The sequence below is a fragment of the Gadus morhua genome, chromosome 7 (genome assembly GCF_902167405.1).
Source record: "Gadus morhua chromosome 7, gadMor3.0, whole genome shotgun sequence".
NCBI lineage: Eukaryota > Metazoa > Chordata > Actinopteri > Gadiformes > Gadidae > Gadus > Gadus morhua.
The window spans coordinates 21,826,561-21,853,928 of NC_044054.1; the positions used below are offsets into that span (position 1 = coordinate 21,826,561).

General features: G+C 45.8%; 1 protein-coding gene across 1 annotated transcript in view; it reads left to right on the forward strand.

Annotated features, from left to right (window-relative positions):
* The window catches only part of alcama (activated leukocyte cell adhesion molecule a), a 75,867-nt gene that overhangs the window by 25,463 nt on the left and 23,036 nt on the right, over window positions 1-27,368 (forward strand). The window contains exons 2-4 of the mRNA XM_030361552.1: window positions 22,670-22,776; window positions 24,433-24,652; window positions 26,326-26,390. Of these exons, the coding sequence (XP_030217412.1) occupies window positions 22,670-22,776; window positions 24,433-24,652; window positions 26,326-26,390 (392 nt within the window). The remainder of the gene's footprint in view (window positions 1-22,669; window positions 22,777-24,432; window positions 24,653-26,325; window positions 26,391-27,368) is intronic.

Sequence of the window (27,368 nt, forward strand, 5' to 3'; positions counted from 1 at the left end):
CAATGCCTCATCATAGCTCATCGCCATCAGCAGTTCACTATTAAACCGTTTGCTCGTTCATCCATCCCTTCCGCCGGGCTAAGGGAGTTGCATTTACCAGCCCTAAATCTGTTATTGACTGTGCTTAAATTGGCACAATCTAGTTTTCTCCTTTTTTATTTCCTTCCGTTCCCACTCCATTTTCATGAACAGCAAGAAGCATTGTTTGTTTTGTTTTCTTTGCCAAGGCCTACTCCTCTTCTTCATTCATGCAACAAGAGAGGTAGGGAACCTGAAACACTGGCTCGGCTGCATTCCAAACAGAAGACGCTGCCATCATTTCCTACATTACTGTCAAGTCTCGCATCACATGACCGATCCTTTGTCCTTCTGTCAAGGAGGAAAGAGGACGGGTTTCGGGGTGGAGGTTGATGACATCATGTGTCCTTGGGAAAATGTGCTTTTGTATACTATTTAGTCACAAATTGAATAAAAATCGGGTTTGATACTAATTATATCCGATACAGGGCCCTATTTTAACGGTCTGAAACGCAAGTGAGAAGCGCCAAGCGCTGACATACATGCACGCACGCCGGCATTCATTCATTCTTTTTAACACTCACTCGCGGTAAAACAATGTTTTCTCACAATCAAGTACTCATCAATCCTAAAAGTTATGGGCATGTACACGATGTCTGTGTCAAGAAAATATGTGTTTGCTGTACGGTGTTTGCAGATGCATTGGTTTAAAAGTACAATTTATTACCGCTGCATCAGCTGTCTCATCTACCTAGCCACATATTTACCAAGAATGTGTGGCTAGGTAGATGAGGCCTAAAAAAAAGTTTGGTTCCAGTCAGTTGAGGTCATGGGTAGGTAGGGAATTTATTTTATTTTTTCATTTTGATAGGCAGCGAATGATAGGTGGGACTTTTTTTTATTTATTTTTTTCAGCAGCTCATAAAATAATTTGGGTCGCACATAAATTGACAGGTTCGGTCGGAAACCGGAACCGAACAAAACATTTTTTTAGGGCTGAGAGAAGCAAAGTGTATGCACGAGGTGTGCAAGCAACAATATGCATATTCCCTTAAAATAGCATCTGAACAACGCGCCAATGACTTTAAACCAGGTATTTCCTGGTTTGTGGCGCAATTGGTTTCTGAAACTGCAAAATAGCACCAGGGAACATTTGCGCCAGAACACGGCTCCTCCTTTCGCCGAACCACCCCTTGGGGCGCAAGATCCTGCCCTAATTTACCGACGCGTGGCGCAGGAGGGAAAAGAATGCTCTGCGCCAGTTGCAAACTAGCAACGACACATGCGCCAGTGATTAAGTAAATTGCGCCGGATGCAAGATAGGGCCCACAGTGTCTCCGAACGCCTCTGACTAGAGGGGCTGGTGCCTGGTGGTAGCACGGTAGTTCGGACCAAACAACCTTGGCTAATAGATAAGAGAAAGGGAAGAATTTACACACACTCGTTACAATGTTGATGTTCGTGGACAAGAGGCCTGTAAGCACTCATTAAAACAAGGCCCCACATTGTTCTGAGCACTTCGAGAGCTTTTGAGGGACCGAAATAAGGCAGGCGGAGAATGTTAACAACCAGTTGTAATCAAGCAACTGGAAGCCCTAATTGTCACCTTCCAGCTAAATGAATGGTGCAGATGTCCTCCATGTTCCACGGCCATTCACTACTAGCTCGCTTCATACCACCTGTATATAACCATTGCAAGTTTTTCAACTGCAACTAGATAGGGATTTATATACATGTATATATATATGTTTTTTGCAGCATTATTATTTCTTTGATAAAAATTGTGTGTGTATGTGTGTGGCGAATGCCATGGGGGGGGGGGGGGGAAGTAGGCTGAGTAAACGCCAGGTGTGTGTTTCTGCTAGCTGCTAGCCCCCCCCCCCCCGTCCCCCCCGTCACTTGACAGACGCTCTTCGCCATACCTATATGCGAGACGCCAGGTGTGCGAGCCCAGGATTCTCTGAAACACAGATGCGTCGGCAAAAACAACGCGGGCAACATCTGCCGCCACCCGGCTTCGGGGAGCCCAGCACATAAATAGAGTGCTAGCTCCCAGCCCCCTCGGAGGGTTCAGCCGGGAACAATGCCGTCATCAAAGGAGAGTCCAACACCCGGGCTTAGAGCCCCGGTGGGTTCTGGTGCCGTCTTGTTCATGCTCTGCATCCCCTCAAACTGATAACCCTTGTAAACATAACAGGGGATGATAGGGCTCCCCGGGGTGCGGCTGTTAGCTATTTTTACAGAGCCGGGGAAACTGTGATAAAGTTCCCATTCGGGCCCCCACCCCTGCTTAGACTCTGTCTCTCTCTGGCTGTATCTCTGCATCCCTCCCCCAGTGTCCAGCTCCCCGCTTCTATCTCTCCCCTCCGTCATCCCTCCTGCCTCCAGACAAGCCAAGTGTCTTGAGTGTGTTTTTTTTTTTACCCTCCTCTGATGGAGAGGCGAAAGGGGGAGCGGGAGTGAGTGTGTGACGGTCGGGGGATGGGGGGGTTACTTTTAACCTTTTAACGTCTGGAGTGCTTCAGTGAGCTGGCAGGCAGCCAATAATACCCCCACTCTGATAAAGCGTTTCCCTCTTGCTACCTCTCTCTCTCTCTCTCTCTCTCTCTCTCTCTCTCTCTCTCTCTCTCTCTCTCTCTCTCTCTCTCTCTCTCTCTCTCTCTCTCTCTTTCCCTCTCTCCGTCACAGAGGCCAGTCGCCAACACCCTCTCGCTCCTGTGCACAGATTCTCTACGAAAGAGGCAGAGGAACAGACAAATCCGTCCAAGGGCGGAAATTTTTTCCATTCATGCTTAATTGTCCCACATCACGTGCCCCAACCCCAGCTCAATTTAAGATAGATTTCTATGGATGCCATTGTCCCAGGTCACCATGACACCCCCCGTAGTCGTCCTCCACCTCCTTCTCTTGCTCTTCCTCCCGACCTCCCTCCTCCCTCCCTCCGGTAACCATTGCCAGCAAATACCGTCCCCAGATAATAAGTAATTGAGGGATTTACTTGTTTACGTATTCGTCTGTGTGTGTGTGTGTGTGTGTGTGCTTTGGGCGTGTATGCGTGTATATGGGGGTTATTTTGTTAAGCCTACAACCCGATGTGTGTGTGTGTGTGTGTGTGTCTACATGTGTTTGTGTGTGTGTGTGTGTGTGTGTGTGTGTGTGTGTTTTTACACTCGCCCCCACTAACAGACACGTTGGTCTACTGCAGACATAGTGGTGCCTGAGGAGTTTCTCAGAGACAGCAGAGAAGCGTTCTCCTCCTAATTTCCCGGTCTCTCCAAAAATGTTCCCTCCAGAAATCCTACACACACACTCACACACACACACATCCCCCCCCCCCCCCCCACACACACATAACCCCTAGCTACTGGAGGAGGGGATAAGGGGGGGGGGGTCCATGAAGTCAGCTGCCAAGGAACAGAAAAGCCAAGTAGTAGCAAGACAATCAGGTTGTTATGTGCGTAAACAAGTGTATGAGATACTCAGTGCTTGGCTAAATTGGGTTGGGTAAAATAAGTGTATGTGTGTTTGTTTGTTTGTGAATTTGTCTGATATGACATAGGTGAGGTCTTTCAGTCTAGTCAGTCAAGTCACCAACCAATTACATTTGCTCACTTGTTCCAATAGAAGATAACATTGGGCTCATTTGATTTAATTTGTTAAAGGCTAAATATCACCCAATAAAAATGAAAACCTCAAAATGGGAAAAGGATTTATAAAAATAATTCCCAGACACTGAAAGAATTTTTGACTGTAGAAGTAAAAGCAATGTTGATGGTCAAACAAGGTTTCCTTGTATTATCCATGAATTCTTTAGTTACCTTTCTTTATTGACTTATTCATGATTGTTTGTGCTCTAGGTTTGCAATGTTCTTCCATCCATAACTGCTTCTCCATATGCTTGTAGTCAGGGGTTGTTTATTTATTAAAATCAAACCTTCTACTACCTTTTCTTCTTCTTCTTCTTCTTCTTCTTCTTCTTCTTCTTCTTCTTCTTCTTCTTCTTCTTCTTCTTCTTGTACTACTACATCTTCTCTATCTCATTATCATCTTCTTCTTCTTCATCATCTTCTACTACATCTTCTACCTCTCCTTCATCATCATCTTCTACTAAATCTTCTACTTCTCCTTCATCATCTTCTACGACATGTTCTACCTCTTCCTCCTCATCCTCATCTTCTACTTCTTCTACCTCTTTGTCTTCATTATCTTCTCCTACCTCTTCTTCTACTTCTTCTCCTACCTCTTCTTCATTATCTTCCCCTTCCTCTTCTACTTCTTCTACCTCTTCGTCTTCATTATATTCCCCTACATTTTCTTCTACTTCTTCTTCCTCTTCATTATCTTCTCCATCTTCTTCTCCTTCTACTCTTCTTCTACCTCTTCATCCTCATTATCTTCCCCTACCTCTTCTTCTATTTATTATTTTTCTCCACTTCTCCTTTCCTTTCTGCTCTGATAAAACATACATCTAGGGCTTCAATCCTCTGTAGACTGTGTGTGTGAGTTTGTGTGTATAATAAGAATAATAATAATAATAAATTAAATGTATATAGCGCTTAATCTGGTACTCTAAGACGCTTATGTGTATGTGTGTGTGTGTGTGTAGGTGTGTGTGTGTGTATGTGTGAATGACCGCGTGTTTGTGAGGGTCAGCCTTCCCCACAACGTGGCCTTAAGTAAGGCAGGGTAATGGCAAAAGCAGCTGACACACAGGAGGGCTTAAGAATCCCCCCCCCCCACCGCCTGTGGCCCTGCCCCAGCCCCTCCCCTCCCCTCTCTCATGTCTCCGACCCCCACACAGAAGGAGGTCCTGAGGGAGTGGGAGAAGAGTTAGTGTGACCCGTCCTGACCCTCGTCCCTCCCAGCCATCACATCGCTTGAGGGTCATTGGACATGGTAGACAAAAGACAGACAGAGGGAGAGAGGGAGGGAGAGAGATTGGACATTTAACAGAACTTTCTGCAATACTTATCTTACAATGGTGTTTTTCTTTTGCTAATTAAGCCTGTAGAATATATGTATATGATCGAGAGAGCAAAAATAGAGGCGTCTTATCCTCAAAGTTTGTGTGTATGTTTGCGTCTGACTTGGTCCAGGGGTGGTCATTATTCTTGTGTTAGCGTCTCTGTTTGCCTATGCACATTTGATTGGGCTTTTGTGTGCATTTGTGTATATGGATTTGCTTACTCTAATACAGACCTTGTTACTGTGGCGCCACATCTCCACCCGGCCAGGCTAACTGACGACTGCTGAAACTCATTTATTTTGTTTGTTTTCCCTTCTCGTCATCTTTCCCCCCTATCTCCTTCTCCTACCTTTGTCAACATCAGCAGTTACTTGTTTGTCTGTCGATCTCTCTCTCTCTCTCTCTCTCTCTCTCTCTCTCTCTCTCTCTCTCTCTCTCTCTCTCTCTCTCTCTCTCTCTCGATTCTCTCTCTCCGGAGGTGGACTTGACGAACCTTCCATACCAAGCTGGGAAGGAAGTGAGCTAGGAGACAGGCTAATGAGACAGGAAGTGTATACTTGTTTGACAGCTTTTCGCCAATAACCTTTCAAACGAGAAGTAAGCCGACACTAGTTAATACGTAGCCCCTTGCTGTCAGCTTGGGATTGGTGGCGTATAATAGCCGGTAGCGTGTGCCAAGCATCCATGGCGCCATCCTTTCTGCCACTTTTGACACCTTAGGTACAAATTGTAGATTTCTTTACTGCCTTTGGAGCGAAAATATCACATGCATTAGCATAATGGCTGCCCATGAGCACTGGACACTAGACAGCCGCTGCATGGGAACCAGAGGGGGTCCTAGACGTGTGTGTGTGTGTGTGTGTGTGTGTGTGTGTGTGTGTGTGTGTGTGTGTGTGTGTGTGTGTGTGTGTGTGTGTGTGTGTGTGTGTGTGTGTGTTTGAAGTATCCAACCCTTCAGCGCTGTTGAATAACCGCATGGTGCCTTATGTGTGTTTGTTTCTGCGCACGTGTGTCTGTGTGTGTGTGTGTTTGTTTGTTTGAAGCAACATTTATTTTTCCTGCATTGCGGGTTTTATAGCCATCCGACTTCCTTACCACCCGGGTTTAGCCTCGGAGGCCAGGACCTTGACCAAGTCACCCTCTGCCTGACCCCTCTCTACCCCCCCCCCCCCACCTCCTGCCCTCCCTCCCCTCACCAACTCAATCATACCGATACCAACTGGTCTTGTTCTCACACGGACCCCCCCTCTGGCAGTACACCCGACGCGAACAACTGATTCCACACAGAGAGACGGGGTGAGGGAGGGAGATCCACGTCAAGGGGCTATTAAAAGATATTGGGGGACCACCCACTAGCACCCCGGCCCTCTCCTCCTCCTCCTCCTTCTTCCCCTGGCAAAGCTAGAAGTGAGTCTGGCTACTGAATGGGTACCCCGTAATGGTTCAGCCCCCATGTAGGCTGAGATGGCGTTATCGAATCGAGGTAGATCCTTTCAGAATGCTTACTCAGCCCCCCCCATATGTTTTTGTATGTCTGTGTGTTTGTGTATCTGGGTATCTGTGTGTGTGTGCGTGTGCCTGCATGTGTGTGTGTTTGTGTGTGTGTGTGTGTGTGTGTGTGTGTGTGTGTTTGTGTGTGTGTGTGTGTGTGTGTGTGTGTGTGTGTGTGTGTGTGTGTGTGTGTGTGTGCGCGTGCATTCGTGCCTGGACGCGCGCGTGGGTGAGTCAGTCGTTTATTCTCAGTATGTGGCAAAACAATGCGGACTGCCTTTTTTCCCAACGCACCCTCATACATCCGCTGCATGCACACGCAGGCATGCGCACACACATACCCACACACAAACGCACACGGGCACATACACACACACACACACACAAACACCTTGCCTTGGCTGAAGAACAGCCCCATTGTTCTCCTCTCAGTGACTGCTGATTAATGAGCTGGAAGACAGGCTTGAGCCGCCAGGGTCGTACTCTGGCATTTGTGTGTCTGTGTGTGTGTGTGTATGTGTGAGTTTGTGTGCCTGTGTGGGTTTCTGTTTGTGTGTGTGTGTATATATTTCTGTGTGTGTGTAATAGGTTTGTGTGTTCAGGTCTGTGTGTGTGGGTTTGTGTGTGTGTGTGTGTGTGTGTGTGTGTGTGTGTGTGTGTGTGTGTGTGTGTGTGTGTGTGTGTGTGTGTATGTGTGTGTGCTTGAGTGTGTGCATTGCACGAGCGTAAATCGGCGCGGATTATGAGCTGCCAATCAATTTTTTATTTCTTCTTTTTTTTGTAAACTGTAAGGCTGTTTGGCAGCGACTGCTTGGGGATTAGGGCCAGATCAAAGGATTCATTCCAAGTTCACGCTTTTTCCTGCAACTTAGAGCGCGAGAGAAGGAGGAGGGGGTGAAGATAGCGAGAGGAAGAGAGAGAGGGCGAAGATAGAGAGAGGGAGGGAGAGAGAGAGCGGAGGATGAAGATAGAGAGACGGAGGGAGGGAGAGAGAGGAGGATGAAGACAAAGGGGGAGAGAGAGAGAGAGAGGGAGAGGGCAGAGGGTGAGGATAGCGAGAAGGCGGGAGAGAGAGGAGGAGGAAGATAGAGACGAGAGAGGGAGAGAAAGAGAGAGAGAGAGAGAGAGGGAGAGAGAGAGGGAGAGAGAGAGAGAGAGAGAGTGAGGGGGGGGGGGGGGGGCGGAGGAGGGGAAGTAACAGGTAGGACGGCTAATGATAAGGTTAAGCCAACACCTGAGGACATCTCTGGGGTTAGGTCATCAACAGCCAAGTCAATAGTGGTATCAGTTGACTGCATTTATCGTATCGTCTTCTGTTCGCTGGTGGGGGATCCTTTCTCTCACAGCCACAAAAGTGTGTGTGTGTGTGTGTGTGTGTGTGTGTGTGTGTGTGTGTGTGTGTGTGTGTGTGTGTGTGTGTGTGTGTGTGTGTGTGTGTGAAAGAGAGTGTGTGTGGAGCATAAATCAAATCACCATTGTTGTGGTGGTTGATTTGATTTGTGTATTTAATCTTGTGTGTGTGTTCTGTGTTTGTGGTTGTTGTAAGCACAGCTCAGTGTCTCAACTACTGGGAGCATTTAAATGATAATTTATTGTTTTCTGTCCTTGTTTTTTTACATAATGCGTAGCACATTAATTAATGACTGGTTCTGCTAATTTCCCATGTACATACACGCACACGCACACACACACACACACACACACACACACACACACACACACACACACACACACACACACACACACACACACACACACACACAAAAAATACCGGCCACAAAGAAACCCTGCCGACATCAACTTGCAGCGTCAATATATATATATTTTTAAGCGTTTGTAGACATCCTATATCATATATATATGATATAGGTTGCTATAGACCCTGGAGTATCTGTGGTATAAGGGCTGCGACGAATTTCGAATTATAAATATGTACATATGTCCATGGAACTGTTGGCCAATGTGAATAATAGATAAGTGTGGACCGCTGAAGAGGTAAAACTTTTCCTTGCTCTCATCACAGAAAAAAACATTACAGCTATTTTAGATGAAAAAAAAAAAAAATCCACTATATATCAGGACCTAAGAGAGGATGTTATCAAAAGGATACGACAAGCCCTGGAATGACTGTTTTCCTGCGAACGTTCTAAAGATTCGCTTCACCTTTTAGATGGAAACGTGACTTCTGTCTCTGTCTCTGTCTGTCTCTCTCTCTTTCTCTGTCTCTATCTCCATGTCTCTCTTTATGTCTCTGTCTCCAATGTCTCTCTCTCTCTGTCTCCCTCTGTCTCCATGTCTCTCTCTCACTCTGTCAGCGTGTCTCTCTCTGTCCTTATGTCTCTCACCTTCTCTCTTTCTATCTCGCTCTGTCCCTCTCCATTTCTCTGTCTCTTTCTCTCTCTCTCCATGTATCTCTGTCTCTCTCTCTCTCTCCATATTTCTCTATCTCTCTTGCTCTCCCCCTCATCTCTCTCTCTCTCTCTCTCTGTTTCTCTCTATCTCTCTCCGTGTCGCTTTCTCATCATCCTCCATATTGTAGCGCAAGGAGTACAATGGTCCTCTGATTGGCCCAGCCTGTTTCCGCTGGGAGGGGGGGGGGTTCGTACAAAGGATTTGACATGCAAAGATCATCCCCACTACACATCGCTGACACAGCCAAGCCATGTTTTTCTTGTACACCTCTGTTCTGACTCGCCTCGTGCAAGGGTGGAGGGACGCTTTGTACGGGGGTATGGGTGCGTGTGCGCATGCATGGTGTGTTGATATATAAATAAAAGGAGTTGCATAATATTATGGAGGCCTATTAGTCTCAATGGCCAGAAATAAGCTAAACAAACCACCCAAATATTATATTACATGAATGCACAAATAAATAAATCCATTGAAATACTTCCAGAGTCCATTATGAAACATTTGTTCCTAGGAGAACCGATGCGGATATAGTGGATATAATGCGTACTCACTCATGGTGGTTCATAAGGTTTTACGTGATTAGGTGTGTGTTTGTGTTTCGAGCAGGGGGGGTGGACAGGGTGTGGTGTCCAAGGGAGCTACAGCACACAGTACAACGTGTCCTTTTATCTCTGTGTTTCAATCATCCCTGAGTAGTTACTAGCAACCAGAGAGTAAACATGGAAAGACGAGGCTGTAGTGACATTACAGGATGGAATGTGGACTGAAGGCCTCGAGGGGCGGGGGTGGGGGGGGTGGGGGGGCAGGGGGGGGCTTAACTGTTGAACTAATAACCACTAACTGGAGGCAAGGCATTGATGCTCTGTCTCTCTCTCTCTCTCTCTCTCTCTCTCTCTCTCTCTCTCTCTCTCTCTCTCTCTCTCTCTCTCTCTCTCTCCCTGTCTCTCTTTCTCTCTCATGTCCGCCCTCTTTTGCCATCGATGTAGCCATTAGTGAGCAAAGCATGTTGAAGTATGTGTGTGTGTGTGTCCGTATGGGCGGTGGTTGGGGCAGCGGTCTAGAAGGCTCATTAGGGCTCTCTTCAATTTGCCTTCATGCAATCTTAATGCGCGGCTAGTGCCGAAGTACGGTGGAGGAAACCATCAGAAGATTGTTGACCCGATACTTTGGCGGGGTCTCCTCTTTTGCTGCCCTATAGCCGATCAATATCACATGCATCTCCTGCTATCTCTCCCAATCTCTCTCTCTCCCTCTCTCCCTCTCTCTCTCACTCTCTCACTCTTTCTCTATTGCTCTTTCTCGCTCTCACTCTCGCTCTCTCTCTCTCTCTCTCTCTCTCTCTCTCTCTCTCTCTCTCTCTCTCTCTCTCTCTCTCTCTCTCTCTCTCTCCCTCTCTTTCTCGCTCTCTCACTCTTTCTCTATCTCTCACTCTCGCTCTCACTCTCTCTCTCTCTCTCGTTCTCTCCTTGTCTCACTCTCTCTTTCTCTCTCTCTCTGGTGAGAGCTGTATATTCCATGGCGGCAAGGCTGCTTTAAAGAAGCAAGATTTGAATGTTTCATTGGCTGGGTCCACTCCATAGTAAAATAAAACCTGAAAACCTTGGTTTATAAACTTTCCTATTACTGAATTACATACTATATTTCAGCCGGTACAGACTGAACAGCGTAAGCACCCCTTGGCTTTATTGATGGGCTACTCTTAACATTTGGTCTTCATGTCAGGGTTAACATGGATTAACCTGGTCTTAATCATGCAATTCTTGACACATTCTCATAGTCAGGATCCACTCCTCCTAGCCAACCAACACTTCGCGTCCGACCTCCGACCTCTGTGGTTTATGTCTTCCTGAGATGAGTGAGCGTCTGCGTCTGCATTGCACTCAGCTCGAATCTCCGCACTTCCTGTGGAGAAGTGAAACTATTTAAATTGTTCCCATGGGTGCTTTTCTACGAATCAGATGTATGTGTGTGTTTGTGTCCGCGTGTGTGTGTATGGGAGAGAGGTAAAAAGTGCTGCTGTATAGTGCATATTTGTTGGAGGAGCAGGCTTTTTAGCAATAATTCTAAATTGGAACGCGACCGGACCAGTGAGAGGGCTAAAGTGCAGAGTATGTTTGCTTGCCTCAAACAAACGGCCCGAAATGGAAAACATACATGCCAAATCAGTAGCATTTTGATGCATGGTACAGAACATGTTATTGACACAAAGGAACAGAACAGAGTTTAAACATTTACTCTGTCCCGCCTTCACTGGGAAAACACACGAAAAAAAAAATTCCCATGAAAGAATGTTCTGACCTGTTACACAGCTACTTATTGTAATTACTAGTCAGAAACCAACAAAAACACACACACACACACAAACACACACACACACACACACACACACACACACACACACACACACACACACACACACACACACACACACACACACACACACACACATACCTTCAGTCAACCACCCACACACATAACAACCACCAATGTCTGCATGAGTTTGTCTGGTTGTCTGTGTGTGTGTGTGTGTGTGTGTGTGTGTGTGTGTGTGTGTGTGTGTGTGTGTGTGTGTGTGTGTGTGTGTGTGTGTGTGTGTGTGTGTGTGGATGTGTGTGTGGTTTGTCTGGTAGTGGGTTTGCGTGTGTGTGTGTGTCTGTGTGTGTGTGTGTGTGTGTGTGGGTGTGTGGGTGTGTGTGCGCGTAATTGTCTGGTGGTGTGTGCGTGTGTTTGTCTGAGGGTGGTATTTGGTGGTGGTGGTGGGGTGTGTGTGTATGTGTGTGTGTGTGTGTGTGTGTGTGTGTGTGTGTGTGTGTGTGTGTGTGTGTGTGTGTGTGTGTGTGTGTGTGTGTGTGTGTGTGTATGTGTGTGTTTGTCTGCGTGTGTACGTGAATGTGTGTACCTGTTTGACTGCATGTGTACGTGTGTGTGTGTGTGTGTGTGTGTGTGTGTGTGTGTGTGTGTGTGTGTGTGTGTGTGTGTGTGTGTGTAAACCTTCAGAAGCATTGGTGTAGACAACCAGAGGAACATTAAATCACCTGCACCCAGTAATCTGTTGCGCATTTATTTCAAAGAGCGCATGTTTTTTTGGCATATTTGCGTCGTGTGTGACACAGCCGGAGCAGCCCGGAACGCACTAAACGTCAGTTCAAGTATAAATCTTGTGGCTGCTTCACGGACCGATGGTGGTTAAAGGGCAGTAATTAGCATTGCTTAGTTCCCAGCCAAACCCTTGATCGCATGTCCATTTTGCCTTTGACTCAAGCTGCTAGGCTAGTGTTTCGCGCTGCCTTTGATTTAAATGGTCTTGCTCTTGCAAATCTTTATCTATAACGACTAGGCACGTTTATAATTATGCACAGTTACAAAACAGCCCCTAAATCTCAGGAGGATTAGAAGATTGCTGTACCCACACCTGCCGTCGTCTGCCTGGCTTTGCATATTTCATATTTTCCCCTTTTGAAAATATGTCATCATGGCAACAATGAATTAGAAAGATCGTACATTCGCCTCAGCTAATCTGCGGACCGTTTTTAGACTCAATCAACTCCCCCAAAACAAACCCTCCTTTTCTCGGATGAGACAAGCCCAAGCAGAACTATCAGCAATGGCTAGCATGTTTTATAGACCCTGGAGGAATGCAGAGAGCTCATTATGTCTGAATAATGGAGACAAAATAAGATCTCTCAAACAAGTAGGGACAGAGAACAGGATGAGAGGGATGGGGATTGAGGTGGCCGTGTGTGTTTTTCTGAACATCCGCCTTCAGGTTTTAGAGAAGTCACTCCAGCCACTACCCCTTCCACTAAGCGGCTGTTTGGAAGACAAAAAACAGGTGTTTTTTTCCGTATGAGAAGGTCCATAATGCCAAACCTTTGAACAAAACTCACTGTGCTGGAGAATCAGTAAAGTAATAATTTTACGTTTGGCTTGGTTTAATACTGTATATTTACAAGGGCACAGTAAATTGTAGGCTAAAGTGAACTCATTTACTAATGGCTTTTTAAGAATGCTATTAGGCAATTCAGGGGATATTTCTCTGAAATACTTAAAGAGAATTCTCTGAGGGAAAATAATAGCCTGTAGTTGTTCCGTGACAGGAATATTGTGTTGAGTTTTTTCCTGTCTACTCTAAATCATTTTTTATTAATGGTTCGGTTTTGTCCCGAAAGATTCAAACCTTTCTTTTGATCTTCCCTACATTGGTTACTTAAAAAAAAAAAATCAGTTGAACATCACTGAGGCTTTAAAGTCAAATAATGAGTTGCCAAGGATACCCTCAGTTGGTCCCAGACACACACATGAGCCAAGCGGTCTACAACTCCTGTGGTTCATCTGGTGTGAAGTCTTCGGGCCAATCAATACTGGACACTTTTTACTCAATGAAAACGTTCTGCTAAGCTTTGTGGGTGTGGCGTAATTAGTCACAGAAGACGTTCTAATTGTAGCGCTTCTGTAATGCGAGATTCAAGGTCACAGCGAAGAGCCTGCTTTGCATTTCTTGGGTTCAGAACACCACTTTAGACTGGTCTCCCTCCGGAGTAGCGGCAAGTAGGATACAGATGGACCTCCTGCCAGATATTGACAGACATATCGATGCGCATATGGTCTCTTGATTGGCCGTTTATGCCAAAGACAAATTGCCTGTTTGCTTGCCAGCAACCCGATCCATTAGCAGGATTTGGAGAACGCGGCAGTCTGGCCCTACGCCACTGGAGGTGTAGTTTTACACGAGGGCCCGGGGACCTCGCAGATGGCACGGGTTTGTTCCTCCTAAGTGCTGACACGGCATCCACCCGCCGTCCCTTAGGTGTCTAATCCCACAATCCCTTGACTTTTAACCCATTGGCCCCCTTGTAATGGGAAGCTGGCACTTTCTCAAACAAAAAACATTCATAATGAAAAATGCAATTACTGGGAAAACATTGGAACGCGCCGTATCCGTCGGAAATCAGGTTTCCATGCCTCCGTGTGTGTGCTGGTGTGTTTTCAGCGCTCCCCTTGACAGCTAAGATGGAAGATGTTTTACTCCGGTAGCGGGTTGTATGACCTTGGTGAGAATAATTCATTTTGCCGTGTTTCAAGTCTTGCGTTGCTGGAAAGAACCCCCGTCCTCCATCTCACGGAGACGCCACGATGGAGCATCAAAAAAACTGGCGATGCGCGCAGCGAATCTTAGAAGGGGGGGGGGAAACAGGGAACTGAGGGGGGGGGGGGGGGGGGGGGGGTATTTATGAGAAGGGACAGCGCCTCTCTTGTCTCTCCAGTGCGCGTGGTAAGCGTAGCATCTGCCACAAACACGCGCCTCTGAGTTCACGCCGGCGTGCTCAGAAAAGGGGGGTGGGTTCTCATCCGAGTGGTGGATCACAGCGGTGCTAATCACCATCTGCTCACTTACACTTCCTGGCCCTGTGGCGCTGGCTCGCTTTCAATTACATCCCTTAGAATGAGATTACAGCTTTCATTTTTATTTTTGGCCGGTGGAAACGCTGCTAAGCGTTGTGTCCAGCGAGCAAAGACTATTACGCCGAGCCGGACGCGTTGCCAGGCCGTTATTATCCCCCATTATTGTGATCCGACTTGATGGTGGGCCAAGGTTGCTGTGAGCCGCCCCCATGCCCTACCACACCAGCTCATTCCCGCCCAGGCCCACTCTGGGGTGAGCAGAGATATACGGTTATTATCTTTTCTTCTCGTGCAGGGCTGTCCAGGGAACGAAAAGGCAGCTACACACACAGACCCACGCTTGAAACAGTACTTCCAGATACCCAGCCATGCCTGTTTCACCTCCTCAAAGCTTTGAAGACCTTCTACATGTTTGAAGAGACTGTCCTTTTCCCCCACCCATTGTTTTCCTTCTCTCCTGCCATCTAGGTTGAAACATTTCTGTATCGCTTTCTGAAATGAAAGAAGTTAGCCTTACAATACCAACTACAGTAGGTCATGATGTATCACACACACTCACCTTCAGGACTGACTATCTGAGATAATGGATGTCATCATCATGTCTCACTGATGTTAGTAGTGAATATCTGTCCTGCACAGTTGATGTACTCTGCGGAATTACTAATTCATCTCTTGTTAATGAGCTTATGTAGTGGGCTAATGTACTGTCCTTGGTTCTTATATCTCCCATTTTGTTCAGTGGATAGACTCCATGGAACGACTCACTCATCTCGGGTTAGTGAGATTATTTGGTGATCAACTTTAGCTCAAATTCTATTATATTCTATTATGTTGTATTCTGTTCAGTGGATGTACTGCATAAAATACCTTCATCTCTTTTATTCATGCGTTATTGAGCTATCATTATTGTAGTTTTACAATCAATTCTGTTCTCTTATCTGAAAAGAATTCAACTAAAAAGAGTTTTGCTGCAAAAGTTGAACAATTTTAAACCTCGGGGCTTGTTAAAGCGGCTCACGGCATTAGAGAAGGGGGGGAATCTTGGTTGGATTGATAACTCCAGACAGTGGCGACAGCGCGGGGCTCATTGCTATTAGGCTTGTCAGAGAGACACAGTTAGTCTGTGTCCCAGAGCGGAGCAAACAGGCCTGGATCGTGTCGCAGCACCCCCCCCCCCCCCCCACACACACACACATAAATAATAAAAGCCTCACTCGCTTTTATTTAATGTGCAATCAATTGTTCTCATGGTACCGGCCTTGTCTAGGAGACCCTTCATTAGAAAAGCCTTTGTCTGTGTTTGCACGTAATTGGAGTGACGCGGGCAGGAGAGAGTAGTGTACGCGATTAGGGGTGTGATTAGGGGTATAGACTGGGGCCATAACTTATAACCTGTTTGAGATGCTCGAGCCTTGGAAATAGATGATAGAAGGAGATGACAAGTGGCACCACCGCGGGTGTGGAGACAGAGGAATGGAGGAACGAACGACGTCGGGCAAAATCACTTCATGTCACCAAGATTGAGAGGTCCCTCTATTTTTTACGTTGAGTTGTTTCCACTCCGGGGCAGTCATTTATTCAGCCATTCATAATCATGCAGAGCCAGGCATCCATGTCATCCAGGGAGCCGTACATCAGAAATGTTTGGATAATTAGGCCTCAAGAATCCTGAGGCAGCCCTTTGATTGGCTCCTGGCAGGCACTTTGTAATGTGAAAACTCTGATTAAATCGCTTGTCATTGATGCAGTTCGTCCAACCTCCTCCTATCCAAATTCTGGCCTTGAACTCCTCCTTACTCCTATGGGTTGATACGTTAAATTCCTCCCACGTGCGGCGAACATGATATAGCCACACTCCCTAAAGCTCAACACTGTTCACTCCCCCCTCCTTCTTGTCTGTGGGAGCCAGAGTGTGTCAAGCCGTTGCACATCGATGCAAATCTGTAAGTCCATGTGTTAGCGCTCGGCTTTGCCCCGCTCCCTGTTTCTTATAGGTGCTCCCGTTATTCACGATGTTTTCATACTCCCATCGACTCAAAAGGGTAAAGCACGGCAGTAAACAGCAGAAGGCCCGTGTGGCACCCGCCTGTCTGCCAAGGCGATGTCTGAGTGTAAAGCTTTGTGTGTAAACACCTTCTCCCCCCTGTGCCTGTCTGCGGTGATAACACCCGCACAATCAAAGGCTAGGCAGCAGACATCCCTATCCCTGCTTTATTTCCCCTGCATACCTTCGCCCAGCCGCCATATTCAGCCATTCTTACGATCAACGTTTCATCGGCAGCAGCAGCAGCCACCCCGCCCGATTGACAACCACCAAGCCTTCTTCCGATCGCTCGCTCAGATAAGCAGCTCCGTCTCCGCGGCTTTTCCCGGTGTCCCTTGTCTCATCTCTATATATAACCATCTCCCCCTACAACACACACATAAACACAGAGTTGCATTCCCATTGTAGGGTTTGCAACAGGTAAACAGCGTCTTTACAGTGTCAGTTGATAATTGGGGTGCGTGCATTCTCATATTTGTATATGTACACAACGGGACGCTGAAAGTTGGTTGGTGAGTGAGTAGTGCCCCAAAGCCACTAGTCTTAAAGGTTTTCATAAGCAATCAGTGTGTCCAACTGCTTCTGGTGGCACGGCATTCCGTTTCTCATTCCCGCAGGACGCTCCATCCATTTCGTTCCCTCCATGGCATTTTCACTGCTCGCTTGGCGCCGCTTGGAAAGCTCGCTAGTCATGATTGTTAGTCTTTTTTGTTTTTTTCTCAAGACAATGTTCCAAAGGTATCCGATTATACGGCACCATGGCGGGCGAAAAACCGACTTAACCGCCATTAATTCCAAACCATTTGTTTGCCTCGTTTTGTTTTTCCCGTGGTGGCTGAATCCAGCCGTTGTATTGTATTTACCTCTTTTCCAACGCAACGTCGCTGCTCTAATGGCTCTACAAACCAGGGTGGGAAATTTGGTGTTTTAAACAATGGCTTATTTTTGTTGTGCTGTTTTTTGTTTTGGGGGTTTGTTTGGATAATTTCCATGGCAATTTTCAGAATATTGGGAGAACTTTATTATTTCTATGTTGCATGACAGTCAACAGACTAGGGCTGTCCCATGAAAGTCGATGATTCGATTCAGTCTAATCATCTTGTCAGTCCTTTATTTTTTATTTTTTTATTTTTTTATTTTCATTTTCATATATAGAAGGCCTATTGCCTACCAAAACAGAGTTTAAATAGAAAGAAAACTCATTTTTTAAACCTCCAAAAGACCTGCCCCGCACGGCCGCTGAATAGTCGATTCTCTGGACTGAAAAGGCAGATCTAATTCGACTCAGAAAATTCAGAGTCGGGGACAGCCCTACAACAGACCAATGTTCAATGTTGGAAGTTAATTCTTAATTTTAGGGGGCCTTTAAAAGCCGCCGTCATCACCAATTATTGGGATAATTTTCTTTTTTTCCAGGGTTAAACACCCCCTCATTTCTGACCCTTCCTCAAACTGTCCTTGCCACAAACATCATCCTGCTTACTGGGACTCACTCAAGATTTTGTGTTTGGGGGACACTAAGCTAAGGATGCTCCATGCCATCAATGTGGATGAAGTGGCTTTGTATCATCGCTTGACTGAAAGAGTGAAAGAGTCATCCACTGGGCAGCAATGTCAAGGATGGTATGCTGAGCAACATTGTCATGATGATTCGCCTCTGCACTTGGCAGAGCACTTGTGGTGTGGTAGGATGGTTTAAGTATGGCCAGAACAGTACATACAAAGAAGTGAATAAACACTCCCCGTCCCTCTCATACCAAGGTCATGTGTGTGTAAGATATCTTACCTACACATGAGGTATTCAGAGAGCAGGAGAAACCAGAGATAGCCTTAGTGGGCTGTAGAGGAAACCAAATGAAGCCAGCCATGGTTGTTTTTAAGTCCTCGGTTTTTTTTGATTAAACGTGGTTTGATGATGCTCTGCTCTGCCACACGCTGTTAAATTCATTGTCCTCCCCGCTAGATCTATCTACCCTTGATTACGGCAGAGGAAAATCAAGAGCCTCACTCTGATTTCGTGTGTTTCACTAGAAAATCACTATCGCCTTACCTCTTTCTCGCTTTCTCCACACCACACCACAACACACCACCCCTATACAGGGGTGCCTACACACTCACAGGTGCACTCAGAGTGAAACCAATAGATAACAACCATTCAAACCGTTTCATTTTGAAAAAAGAAGTGTGACTTGTGAGAGGTTGAGGCGGCCGGTGTTTGGCAGGTGCCCATGTTGGGTTTGCGTACGCGGAGCCTGCCGTCGGTCGGTGCTGTTGCCTATGCAGCGATGTGAACATAATCCTCTCAGTGCTCGACTGATTCCTCTGAGTCTATCGGAGGGTGCGGTTTGCAGCAACACGCGTTTGAATTGTGTTTCCGCAGCGTCTTGCTGTATTTAAAAATGATGATCCAATGCTTAAAAGGTTTCCTGAATGTCGAGGGTAAGCGAGGGAGCTGTTTTCCGTCCCCCAGGGAACGTTGTCTGGGTGTTGGCTAATCTTTAAGATAGGGCCACTTGTATACGAGCTGCCAGAGGAAACATGGCTGTGTGTTCCATTTTGGAAAAAACAAGTAGTGGTGGTGGTAGCGATAGAGAAAGTGGTGAAGACAATGGAGTCAGTTTCTGTTTGAGCAGGGCAAGGAGAAGACGTTTTGTTGGAGGAATAGGATCAAATCCAAGTCCTTTCTGCAGTTGGGGAGGGTAGCCAGACCCAATAGGGAGAAAAGAAAGAAAGAACATCTAAATTGCAGTGTAGTACATTGTTTCTATTATCTTTAAGGGGTTCAATTATATACGGAGAGATGTAGATATGCAACCTAATAATAAAATGTTTTATAACTCCCGCAATGGCTATTACTGGAGAATCAACACAGCACTTGGATTTGAAAGCACCCAGGTATATGTTTCCGAGCTATTTTCCCTCAGTTTAGGGAAGAAGAAACCTGGAGAAACCTGGAGACAGGAGAAACCTTAGTTTTTCCTTTTATGTTTACGAGACGACTATGTCATTGATAGGTAAACTTGAATGCAAGCAAATTCTCTGAATGTAATGTCTAACTGTATCAAGGCAATTAGTGCTCCTTTGTTGAGGCATACATGGACATGGACAAAGGAGTTTGCTGCGCTAATTAGCAATCTATTGTTTCCTTTGCATCAGCCAAAAAATAAGAACTTGGTTTATGTATTCCTCTTCCTAATTCAACTCTAATTCTGATAAGCATGTGACCACATGAATTATTAATTACAAATCTTTTTTTTTGGTGTCGTCCATTGAACTATTATCAACCAATTTATCCCCAATGGTTATTAAGTACAGTAGAACAATGAATGAAACGATTGGAAAAAAAAAGGTGTCCAAAATGGTGTTTAATAGGCATTAAAGACACCTCCTGGTTTAACAACTCTGTACTTTAATACCTTCTGGAGAAACTGCAAACTTGGCATTAACATCACCTTTAGCACTGATCTTTCATGAGGAAAAGTCTTATAAAGTTGTACACTTGAATATATTTTGAGCTTTTTTTCCATTTCCTCCCTAAAGGGATTTATATTTGCGGTGATACAAACCCAATATAGAGTTTAGCCTCCCAGAGAGCTTCCTCATGCCGCGACTGTGCCTTGAAAGAAACACACAATAGCATCCTTATTGAGAAGAAAGAAAGGGCAGCATTTATTCACTTGTCTGTCCCCCCCCTAATCTCCTTCCCTCCTTGATAATTCCCTTACTGACTACCTGTTGCCATGACGTTCCACACCTGCGTAGATAAAAACTAAAGGGGAAGGAGAGGGGCATTACCAACTGATCTTTATTTGTCCAGAGACCTTCGCCTCTTCACCATCTCCATCGTTAACTTTGCTACCCCTGCAAACATAACCCAACTCATAATTAAATCATTCTCCCTTTGTATGTGTAGTCCACTTGATCTGCTTGAAAAGGAAAAAAACAAACATTAGAAAAGAAAAGTTTCCAGGCATACAATTGACTTTTCAGTCTTTAATGATGCCATAAGTTTCTAAGATTTATTCAACATTTACATGTTGAGCAGCTGATTGCCGACACCCCCACACACACTATGATGGAAAAGATTGAAGCAGGCTTTGTCCTTCTGCAGAAAGCATGGGGCTTATTTATGAACCTTTGCTAATAGCGTACTGTTCCAAAACAAAAGTGAAATTCAAAGATACGCTCTGTCGGTTTTCCCACCAACCGGTAGTAGTACCGCCATCCTGTTAGAAGCGGTTGACATTTCAGCAAAGCGGCGTGAACCCATTCGCCTCGCACCTCAAGGGATTAAGACCCAGCCTTAGGCAGCGTCTCCCGTGGTCCGACCCCACCTTGGTGCTCGGCATCTCTGCCAGACGCACGTTTTTCATAATTTACCATGGTGGATGTTGTTTACGTTATCTATGATAGATATTATTTTCTTTGTACACCGCTATATTGAGCCCAGTCTCGGCAAATAGCTCTCTTTATGATTCTTTGTTGTTGCAATCAATTGCATTGCATTAATTCACATTTCTTTCATGAGACCCGTAGCATAACAACGATTGTTTGGATACAGATATGTTTTGCACACAACTTTGTGGCTGGATTTTAGATTCTGAGGCATTCGGATTATTGAGACTGCTATCTAGATGGAGAAAAAGCAACAGAGCCAATATTATTTACTTTTATAGAAAGGCGTCGTAAAGCAGTTATGTAGTTATGATACCGCATATGATTATATACAGCATGATGTAAAAATGATTGTCATCGGTGTCAGAATAAAAGCTTTTGAAACACAATTGAAACCAGCAATGTCACTGGAATCAAAATGTGATGTGATGATTGATTATAATTGTCCCGTCACATTAAATCTTTGTAATTGGATATTCCCTTTTTTTCATGCGTACTTTTGAACCTTTGAAGATGTCGAAAAATCCTTCCAAGTGCATGAGGTTATTTTTCGGATTTCATCGCTTTCCAATGGCCTAAACAGCCACTCATTTAAATGGGATTAGTCGAAATTCCCTGACCCCAAGTCCTCAAAGGGGCAAGGGAAAAAAGAAAGAAAGAAAAAAGATCCGGAAAAACTAAACAAACTTCCTGTGGAGTCTCGGTACGGGGGTCCCCTTAGGGATGACATGATGAGTGGAGGGTAGTACCCTGGCCTGGCATGACTAAGATGCAATGGAACTCGCCAGACAGACATTAAGACAGACGATAATAGCCCATAAAGCAAAAAAACATCTGATTTTAACAGTGATGAAGCCTGATCTCATGATGAGGAAGTTTGCCACATTTTACAGCATTCACCAAAATGTTTTGCTTCACTTCCTCATGCGGTCATCGACATAGAATCATACCACGCTCGGGCATCCGCCCCCCCCCCCCTGCACCCCGCCCCGTCATGTAACCCAAGGTTGACAGTGTACACAAACACACACACAGCCGACGCGCACGCACACGCGGGGACAATGAATGGCCTCACAGCTCCGGTATGACCGGAATGCGAAACTCCAGCTTGTTCCGGACTGCCGTGCTGAAAGCTCACAGAGAGGCAGCGGTGGAGCGTGGAGACCTCTTTTTCGGCACCCATCAACTCCACCGTGACCTCCATCCATCCAGCTGTCTCCCCCCCTCGCCGGCCCCCCTTCCCCCCCTCCCTCCGGCTGCCTGCGCCACTGAACCACAGAGCCACCCTGAATGCTCTCTGTAGGGTTCTTTGGGCTCCGTGGGCGAGGCCACATCAGCTTCAATCGAGGCATGCATGATTCAGCGTCTCACTATCCGACGCCGCTATCTCCGTTTCCCAGCCAGCGGAAGGGGGGGGGGTTGAATCAGTGCCACATGAGGCACGCTTGTTTGGACAATTAGGTATGCTACACCTGCCTGATGCAGGCCAAGCCCTCTTGCTTTAGAATGGAATAGAACAGATTAGAATAGAATAGAATACAATCAACAACTTTATTATCCAACCTGGGAAAGGACAAATGCCTTTGGCCTCACCTGACATTAAAACAGAACATTACATACAAACATAAACAAGGTAAAAATGAATCTGCCCTCGGAAATTTAGCCACAAAATTATGGAGATACAGGGGTTTTAGGGTTTGAGTAGTGGGGTGGGTGTGGGGTGGTGCGCCATACAGACTTACAGCAACTGCTCATGTATCCCTTGTTTTATAATCATACCAGGAAACCGTTTCAAACCGTCGATCGCTGTACATTTCCAAAGCGCCCAAACCACTATTTCTGTTTCCATTCACTACCCCCCCTCCCCCCCCCCAACCATGGCTCTTATGTTATGCCATCAACTGTGTGTCTAAAACATGTTCTCCTTTGCTGTTTTGCAGCGCAAGGCTTGGGGACGGTGAGCGGCCTCTACGGAGAGACGGTGGTTGTGCCGTGCAACGAAGGCGCCCCGCCACCAGAGGGCCTGATGTTCATCAAATGGAAATACGTAAGTATGAGCCACCATCCCCTCCATGATGCTGTTTGAAGGGCTATAGGTTATTTTACGCTAGATGTAGGATGGTGAATAAACATGCCAGCCACGATGAACAGATGATCTGATGATCTGCTTTCTATAGTGGGTTACTCCCGAGACCGGATATATACTTTTACCGTAAGGCCCTGTTCAGTTTTACCCAGAAAGGAACTTGGGGGATTCCTTTGAAGAGCCAACCACGAGCTAAGATAAGAACGTTAGTTTCCACGGAACCTCATGTGCTGCACGACTTCCCTTTTTCTTTTCTGCGTATCACTCCTCCGGTGACTCAAAAAAATTAACCCTGTTGAATTAGGTCTGACACAAGCAGTTCTCAATTGAACCAGTGAACCCTGTAGCCAGCCAAGATGTGTGTCGCCACACATGAAGTTGACCCTCGAAACTGCGAAAATAGCCGAAGAATGATGACGTCGTAAGTTAGGGACACTTCACAGGCTGCGATTTCGGCAGAATTACGACACGTTGTTGCAGAGCACCTATTTGCCCAATTAGTGCCTATTGCTTTTCTGAGTTCCTATTAAAATAAACTATCTCCACAGACCAATTTACCAATGGGTTGTTAAATGACATGACTAATGGTCTAGCGCTGTGTCAAATTTAATTTTTTCTGCTCTCCATTGTTCTGCTCTTTTTCGTTACTTCATCTCAAACTGAGTTCACCAAGAAAAACAACCCGGAATATTCCTCGAAGCCCAAGGCCTTTAGTATTCCTCCAACCTTAACGTAGGATTCAGATGTGAAACAACAGACCTCACTCAGAGTGAATACACAATCGTTTGCTGGGATCGCCGTATTAAGTGTCAGTGCCACAGCTGTCTGGTTTAGTACCAGGACTATTTTCTGTACCGCAAGCTTCATTTACCACCCGTCCCATCCCACTGGTTAACTTATTATTTTCCTCCTTTTGCTCCGAACCCCCCCCCCCCCCCCCCCCCCCTCTCTCTCTCTCTCTCTCTCTCTCTCTCTCTCTCTCTCTCTCTCTCTCTCTCTCCCCCCCTCTCTCTCTCTCTCTCTCTCTCTCTCTCTCTCTCTCTCTCTCTCTCTCTCTCTCTCTCTCTCTCTCTCTCTCTCCCCCCCCTCTCCCCCCCCCCTCTCTCTCTCTCTCTCTATCCGCTCTCTCTCTCTCTATCTTTTTACTTTTTCTCTTTCACTCTGACTTGCTGAATGTTTCTCTATCTTTCTCTGTCTCTCCCTGTCTCTCTTTATCCCTCTCTGCATCTCTCTCTCTCTCTCTCTCTCTCTCTCTCTCTCTCTCTCTCTCTCTCTCTCTCTATCTTTCTAACTTTTTCTCTTTCACTCTGACTCGCTGAACGTTTTTCTGTCTCTCTTTATCCCTCTCCGCATCTCTCTCTCTCTCTCTCTCCCTGTCCCCCCCCCTCTCTCTCTCTTTCTCTCTCTCTCTCTCTCTCTCTCTCTCTCTCTCTCTCTCTCTCTCTCTCTCTCTCTCTCTCTCTCTCTCTCTCTCTCTCTCTCTCTCTCTCCCTGTCCCCCCCCCCCTCTCTCTCTCTCTCTCTCTCTCCCTGTCCCCCCCCCCTCTCTCTCTCTTTCTCTCTCTCTCTCTCCTCTCTCTCCCTGTCCCCGCCTCTCTCTCTCCCCGTACCTCTTCAGGAGCGGGACGATGGGACCTCTGGGGACCTGCTGGTCAAGCAGGCCCACAAGCAGGAGGCCACGGTGCAGGCAGAGAGCGACTACGCTGAGCGGGTGGCCATCGCCGCCAACTCCAGCCTTCTGATCAGTGGGGCATCCCTGGCGGACCGGAGGGTCTTCACCTGCATGATGGTGTCCACAAGTAACCTTCTGGAGTACCCTGTGACTGTGGAAATCTACAGTGAGTTTAAGGGAAAACCATCACACTTGTTTGACCAATATTGAAAAATTGCCTTCTCCTCTGCTTTTGATAGTTTGACCGTTTTTTATTCAGGGCGGGGGTATAATGAGAATTTGGCCTTTAGCCATCGCCACTCTCTACATTCAGATCTGGTTGGATGTAGCTAGATGCTAGATTGACGTAACCAGGTAACCCAAAACGGGCAGAAGGAATCTGCCCTGTAGAGGGCCACTTGAGTCATGTCTTTCAAAACTTTTTCAAAAACTTTGTCGAGAGTTTTGACAAGGGTCATTAGTTGACTTCTCGCCTAAAATAAGTCACTCCTCCAGAGGGTACACATTTTCTTAGTTTGCTTCCAGACAGAAATCTTTTCAACCTCAGCCCTATTTGCCCATAATATATAATTTACTAGTGGAGTATGTAAAGGTAAAGAAAGAAACAGTAATTCTCTGTAAAGATCCTTTCCATAATGAAGTCTGACACTTAAAGTGAATCACACAAGACATGTTGAATGCATTGAACTCCTTAGGTTTCCAGGAAATGCCTGACCTCGCTAGAGGGGACTTGCCTCAAGGTTGAGATTATTTCAACTTTGACCCAACGCAACGAATGACATTACGCCCCAAACAATAGAACTGCAGTTCTGTCAAAAAAGACACAAGGCTTTTTTTGTGTGTGTTTCAAAACTTGCTGTGCTCGAGAACGCCCGACCTAGCAACAAGTAAACACACCTTTGTAATAACATTTTGTCAGTGGCAAAAACAAGCAATTTTAGAGGAAGTGCATTGATGTAGTGTTATTGCCCCTAGGGGTTACATTGCGCCCACAAAATGCAATGGCTTCAATGGCTGAAGTGCTCTGGCTCAATACTGGACCAATTAAAAAGAGTGTTGTTCGCATTAGTCATTCAGACCCAAAATGATGGAAAAATTGGGACTAGTATGAATAATCCTGACGTTATCCTTCCAGAGAGGATCCAGGTGCCTCCTTAAAAAACATATATTTTTAAAGGTTTTATTTTCTTTCCGAATGTGGATTTGTCACACACTGAGTCAATTCAATTTCTGCTTCAGGATCGAATGCTCCTTGGAACCAATGCCAAATATGCTACTTCTTTCACAATTATAGCTTGGTTTAGCATACTTTTGCATAAACATGTCAAAATGTGTGCCCATGGCAAACTCAGCATAATCACAGAGAGAGAGAGAGAGAGAGAGAGAGAGAGAGAGAGAGAGAGAGAGAGAGAGAGAGAGAGAGAGAGAGAGAGAGAGAGGGAGAGAGGGGGCGAGGGGGCGAGAGGGAGAGAGGGACGGGGTAGCTAATTGGTAATTATGATGTTCAACCTGGATATACCTTTCCCACCTAATTAAAGTTGTCTGCCTCTTGGTCGATAAGAAATTGAATATCACCCCTAACAGTTTGACGGTGACGCATAACCTCTTCACCTGCGCATCGATTAATAGGCCAATTTAAGCGGTCATCTCTTCCCTGCTCTTCCCACAGTTCTTGGGGAGGGCACCTCGCGTTGACCTGTCAATCAAATAGAGTTGTTTATGTCCCTCACTGGAAGCAGGATTATTCTAAATAAATAAAAGACGAGCTCTTCTCCTTGCTGCATCTGGGTTACATACGCATGATTCTCAGCACCAGTTCTCTGGCCTTTGTTTCCACAGAGAGGCCGTCTGCTCCGGAGATCATCGACAAGGCCAAGATGTTGGACAGGGGCAAGGCAGCGGTGGTAAGCTATCTGCGTCGTGCTACTGCTTGAGTGCTATGGAGAATGAAAGCGAGCGTGAAGCACACATACGCCTGGGAACACACACACAAAGGCAAGGAGACGTGCGTGTACATGAACGTGAATGTACAACTAAAAAATGAACACACACAGACACACACACACACACACACACACACACACACACACACACACAGGTTGGGACCCACACTCAGGGGTTCACACTAACGTTTGCCCGCTTGCCCGGGGCAACTAAAATAAATATTTGGGCAAGTTGAGATTGATTTCTGGTTGCCCGAACGGGCATGGATTTTGGGTGGATGTTAATATAAAGGTCATTTATTCAAGTTTTTTGAAAAAAAAACTGCAGAACAACCTTTTGTTCCGCAAAATTACACAAAATAGATGTATTTGCAATTGATCAGCGCGCTGTCTTCTCTTCTCTCGGACAGCGAGTTAAAGGGTAATTCCGGTGTGAAAGTGGATTTGGGATTAATTTAAGAAGAAACGTCCCCTTTTCTTTTAAACAACCAAAAATTAAGTTTTACCTTTGTGATTTTTGTCCACAAAGTTGATTCTTATCGCACAAAACAGATAATCCAGTGTCTGGTCCAAATTTTGCAACTAAACATGGTGTTTACAATCAATAACTAAGAGAAGGTTTCTTAGAAAAAAGGTAAATTGCCTTTAATCAGAACACATGTTCTTCAGCGCAATCTAGTGGCCATATCTGTATTTGCGAGTGTTTGGCTTGGTGTCATTCGATTATATTTGCCCTGAACTTTAAATAGAGTAGTCAAGTGTCAAAATTGTAAGATATTTACCTTTATTTGGGTCTAATAGTAAGACAACGCTACCAACTGATAACGACCAACTGATAATTATTTCAGGTGGAAATGTTATCTTCCACTTATGCTGTGTTCCATGGCTTTATTCACTATAAACAAGTATTATCCACATTGAATATTTCACTTGCACAAC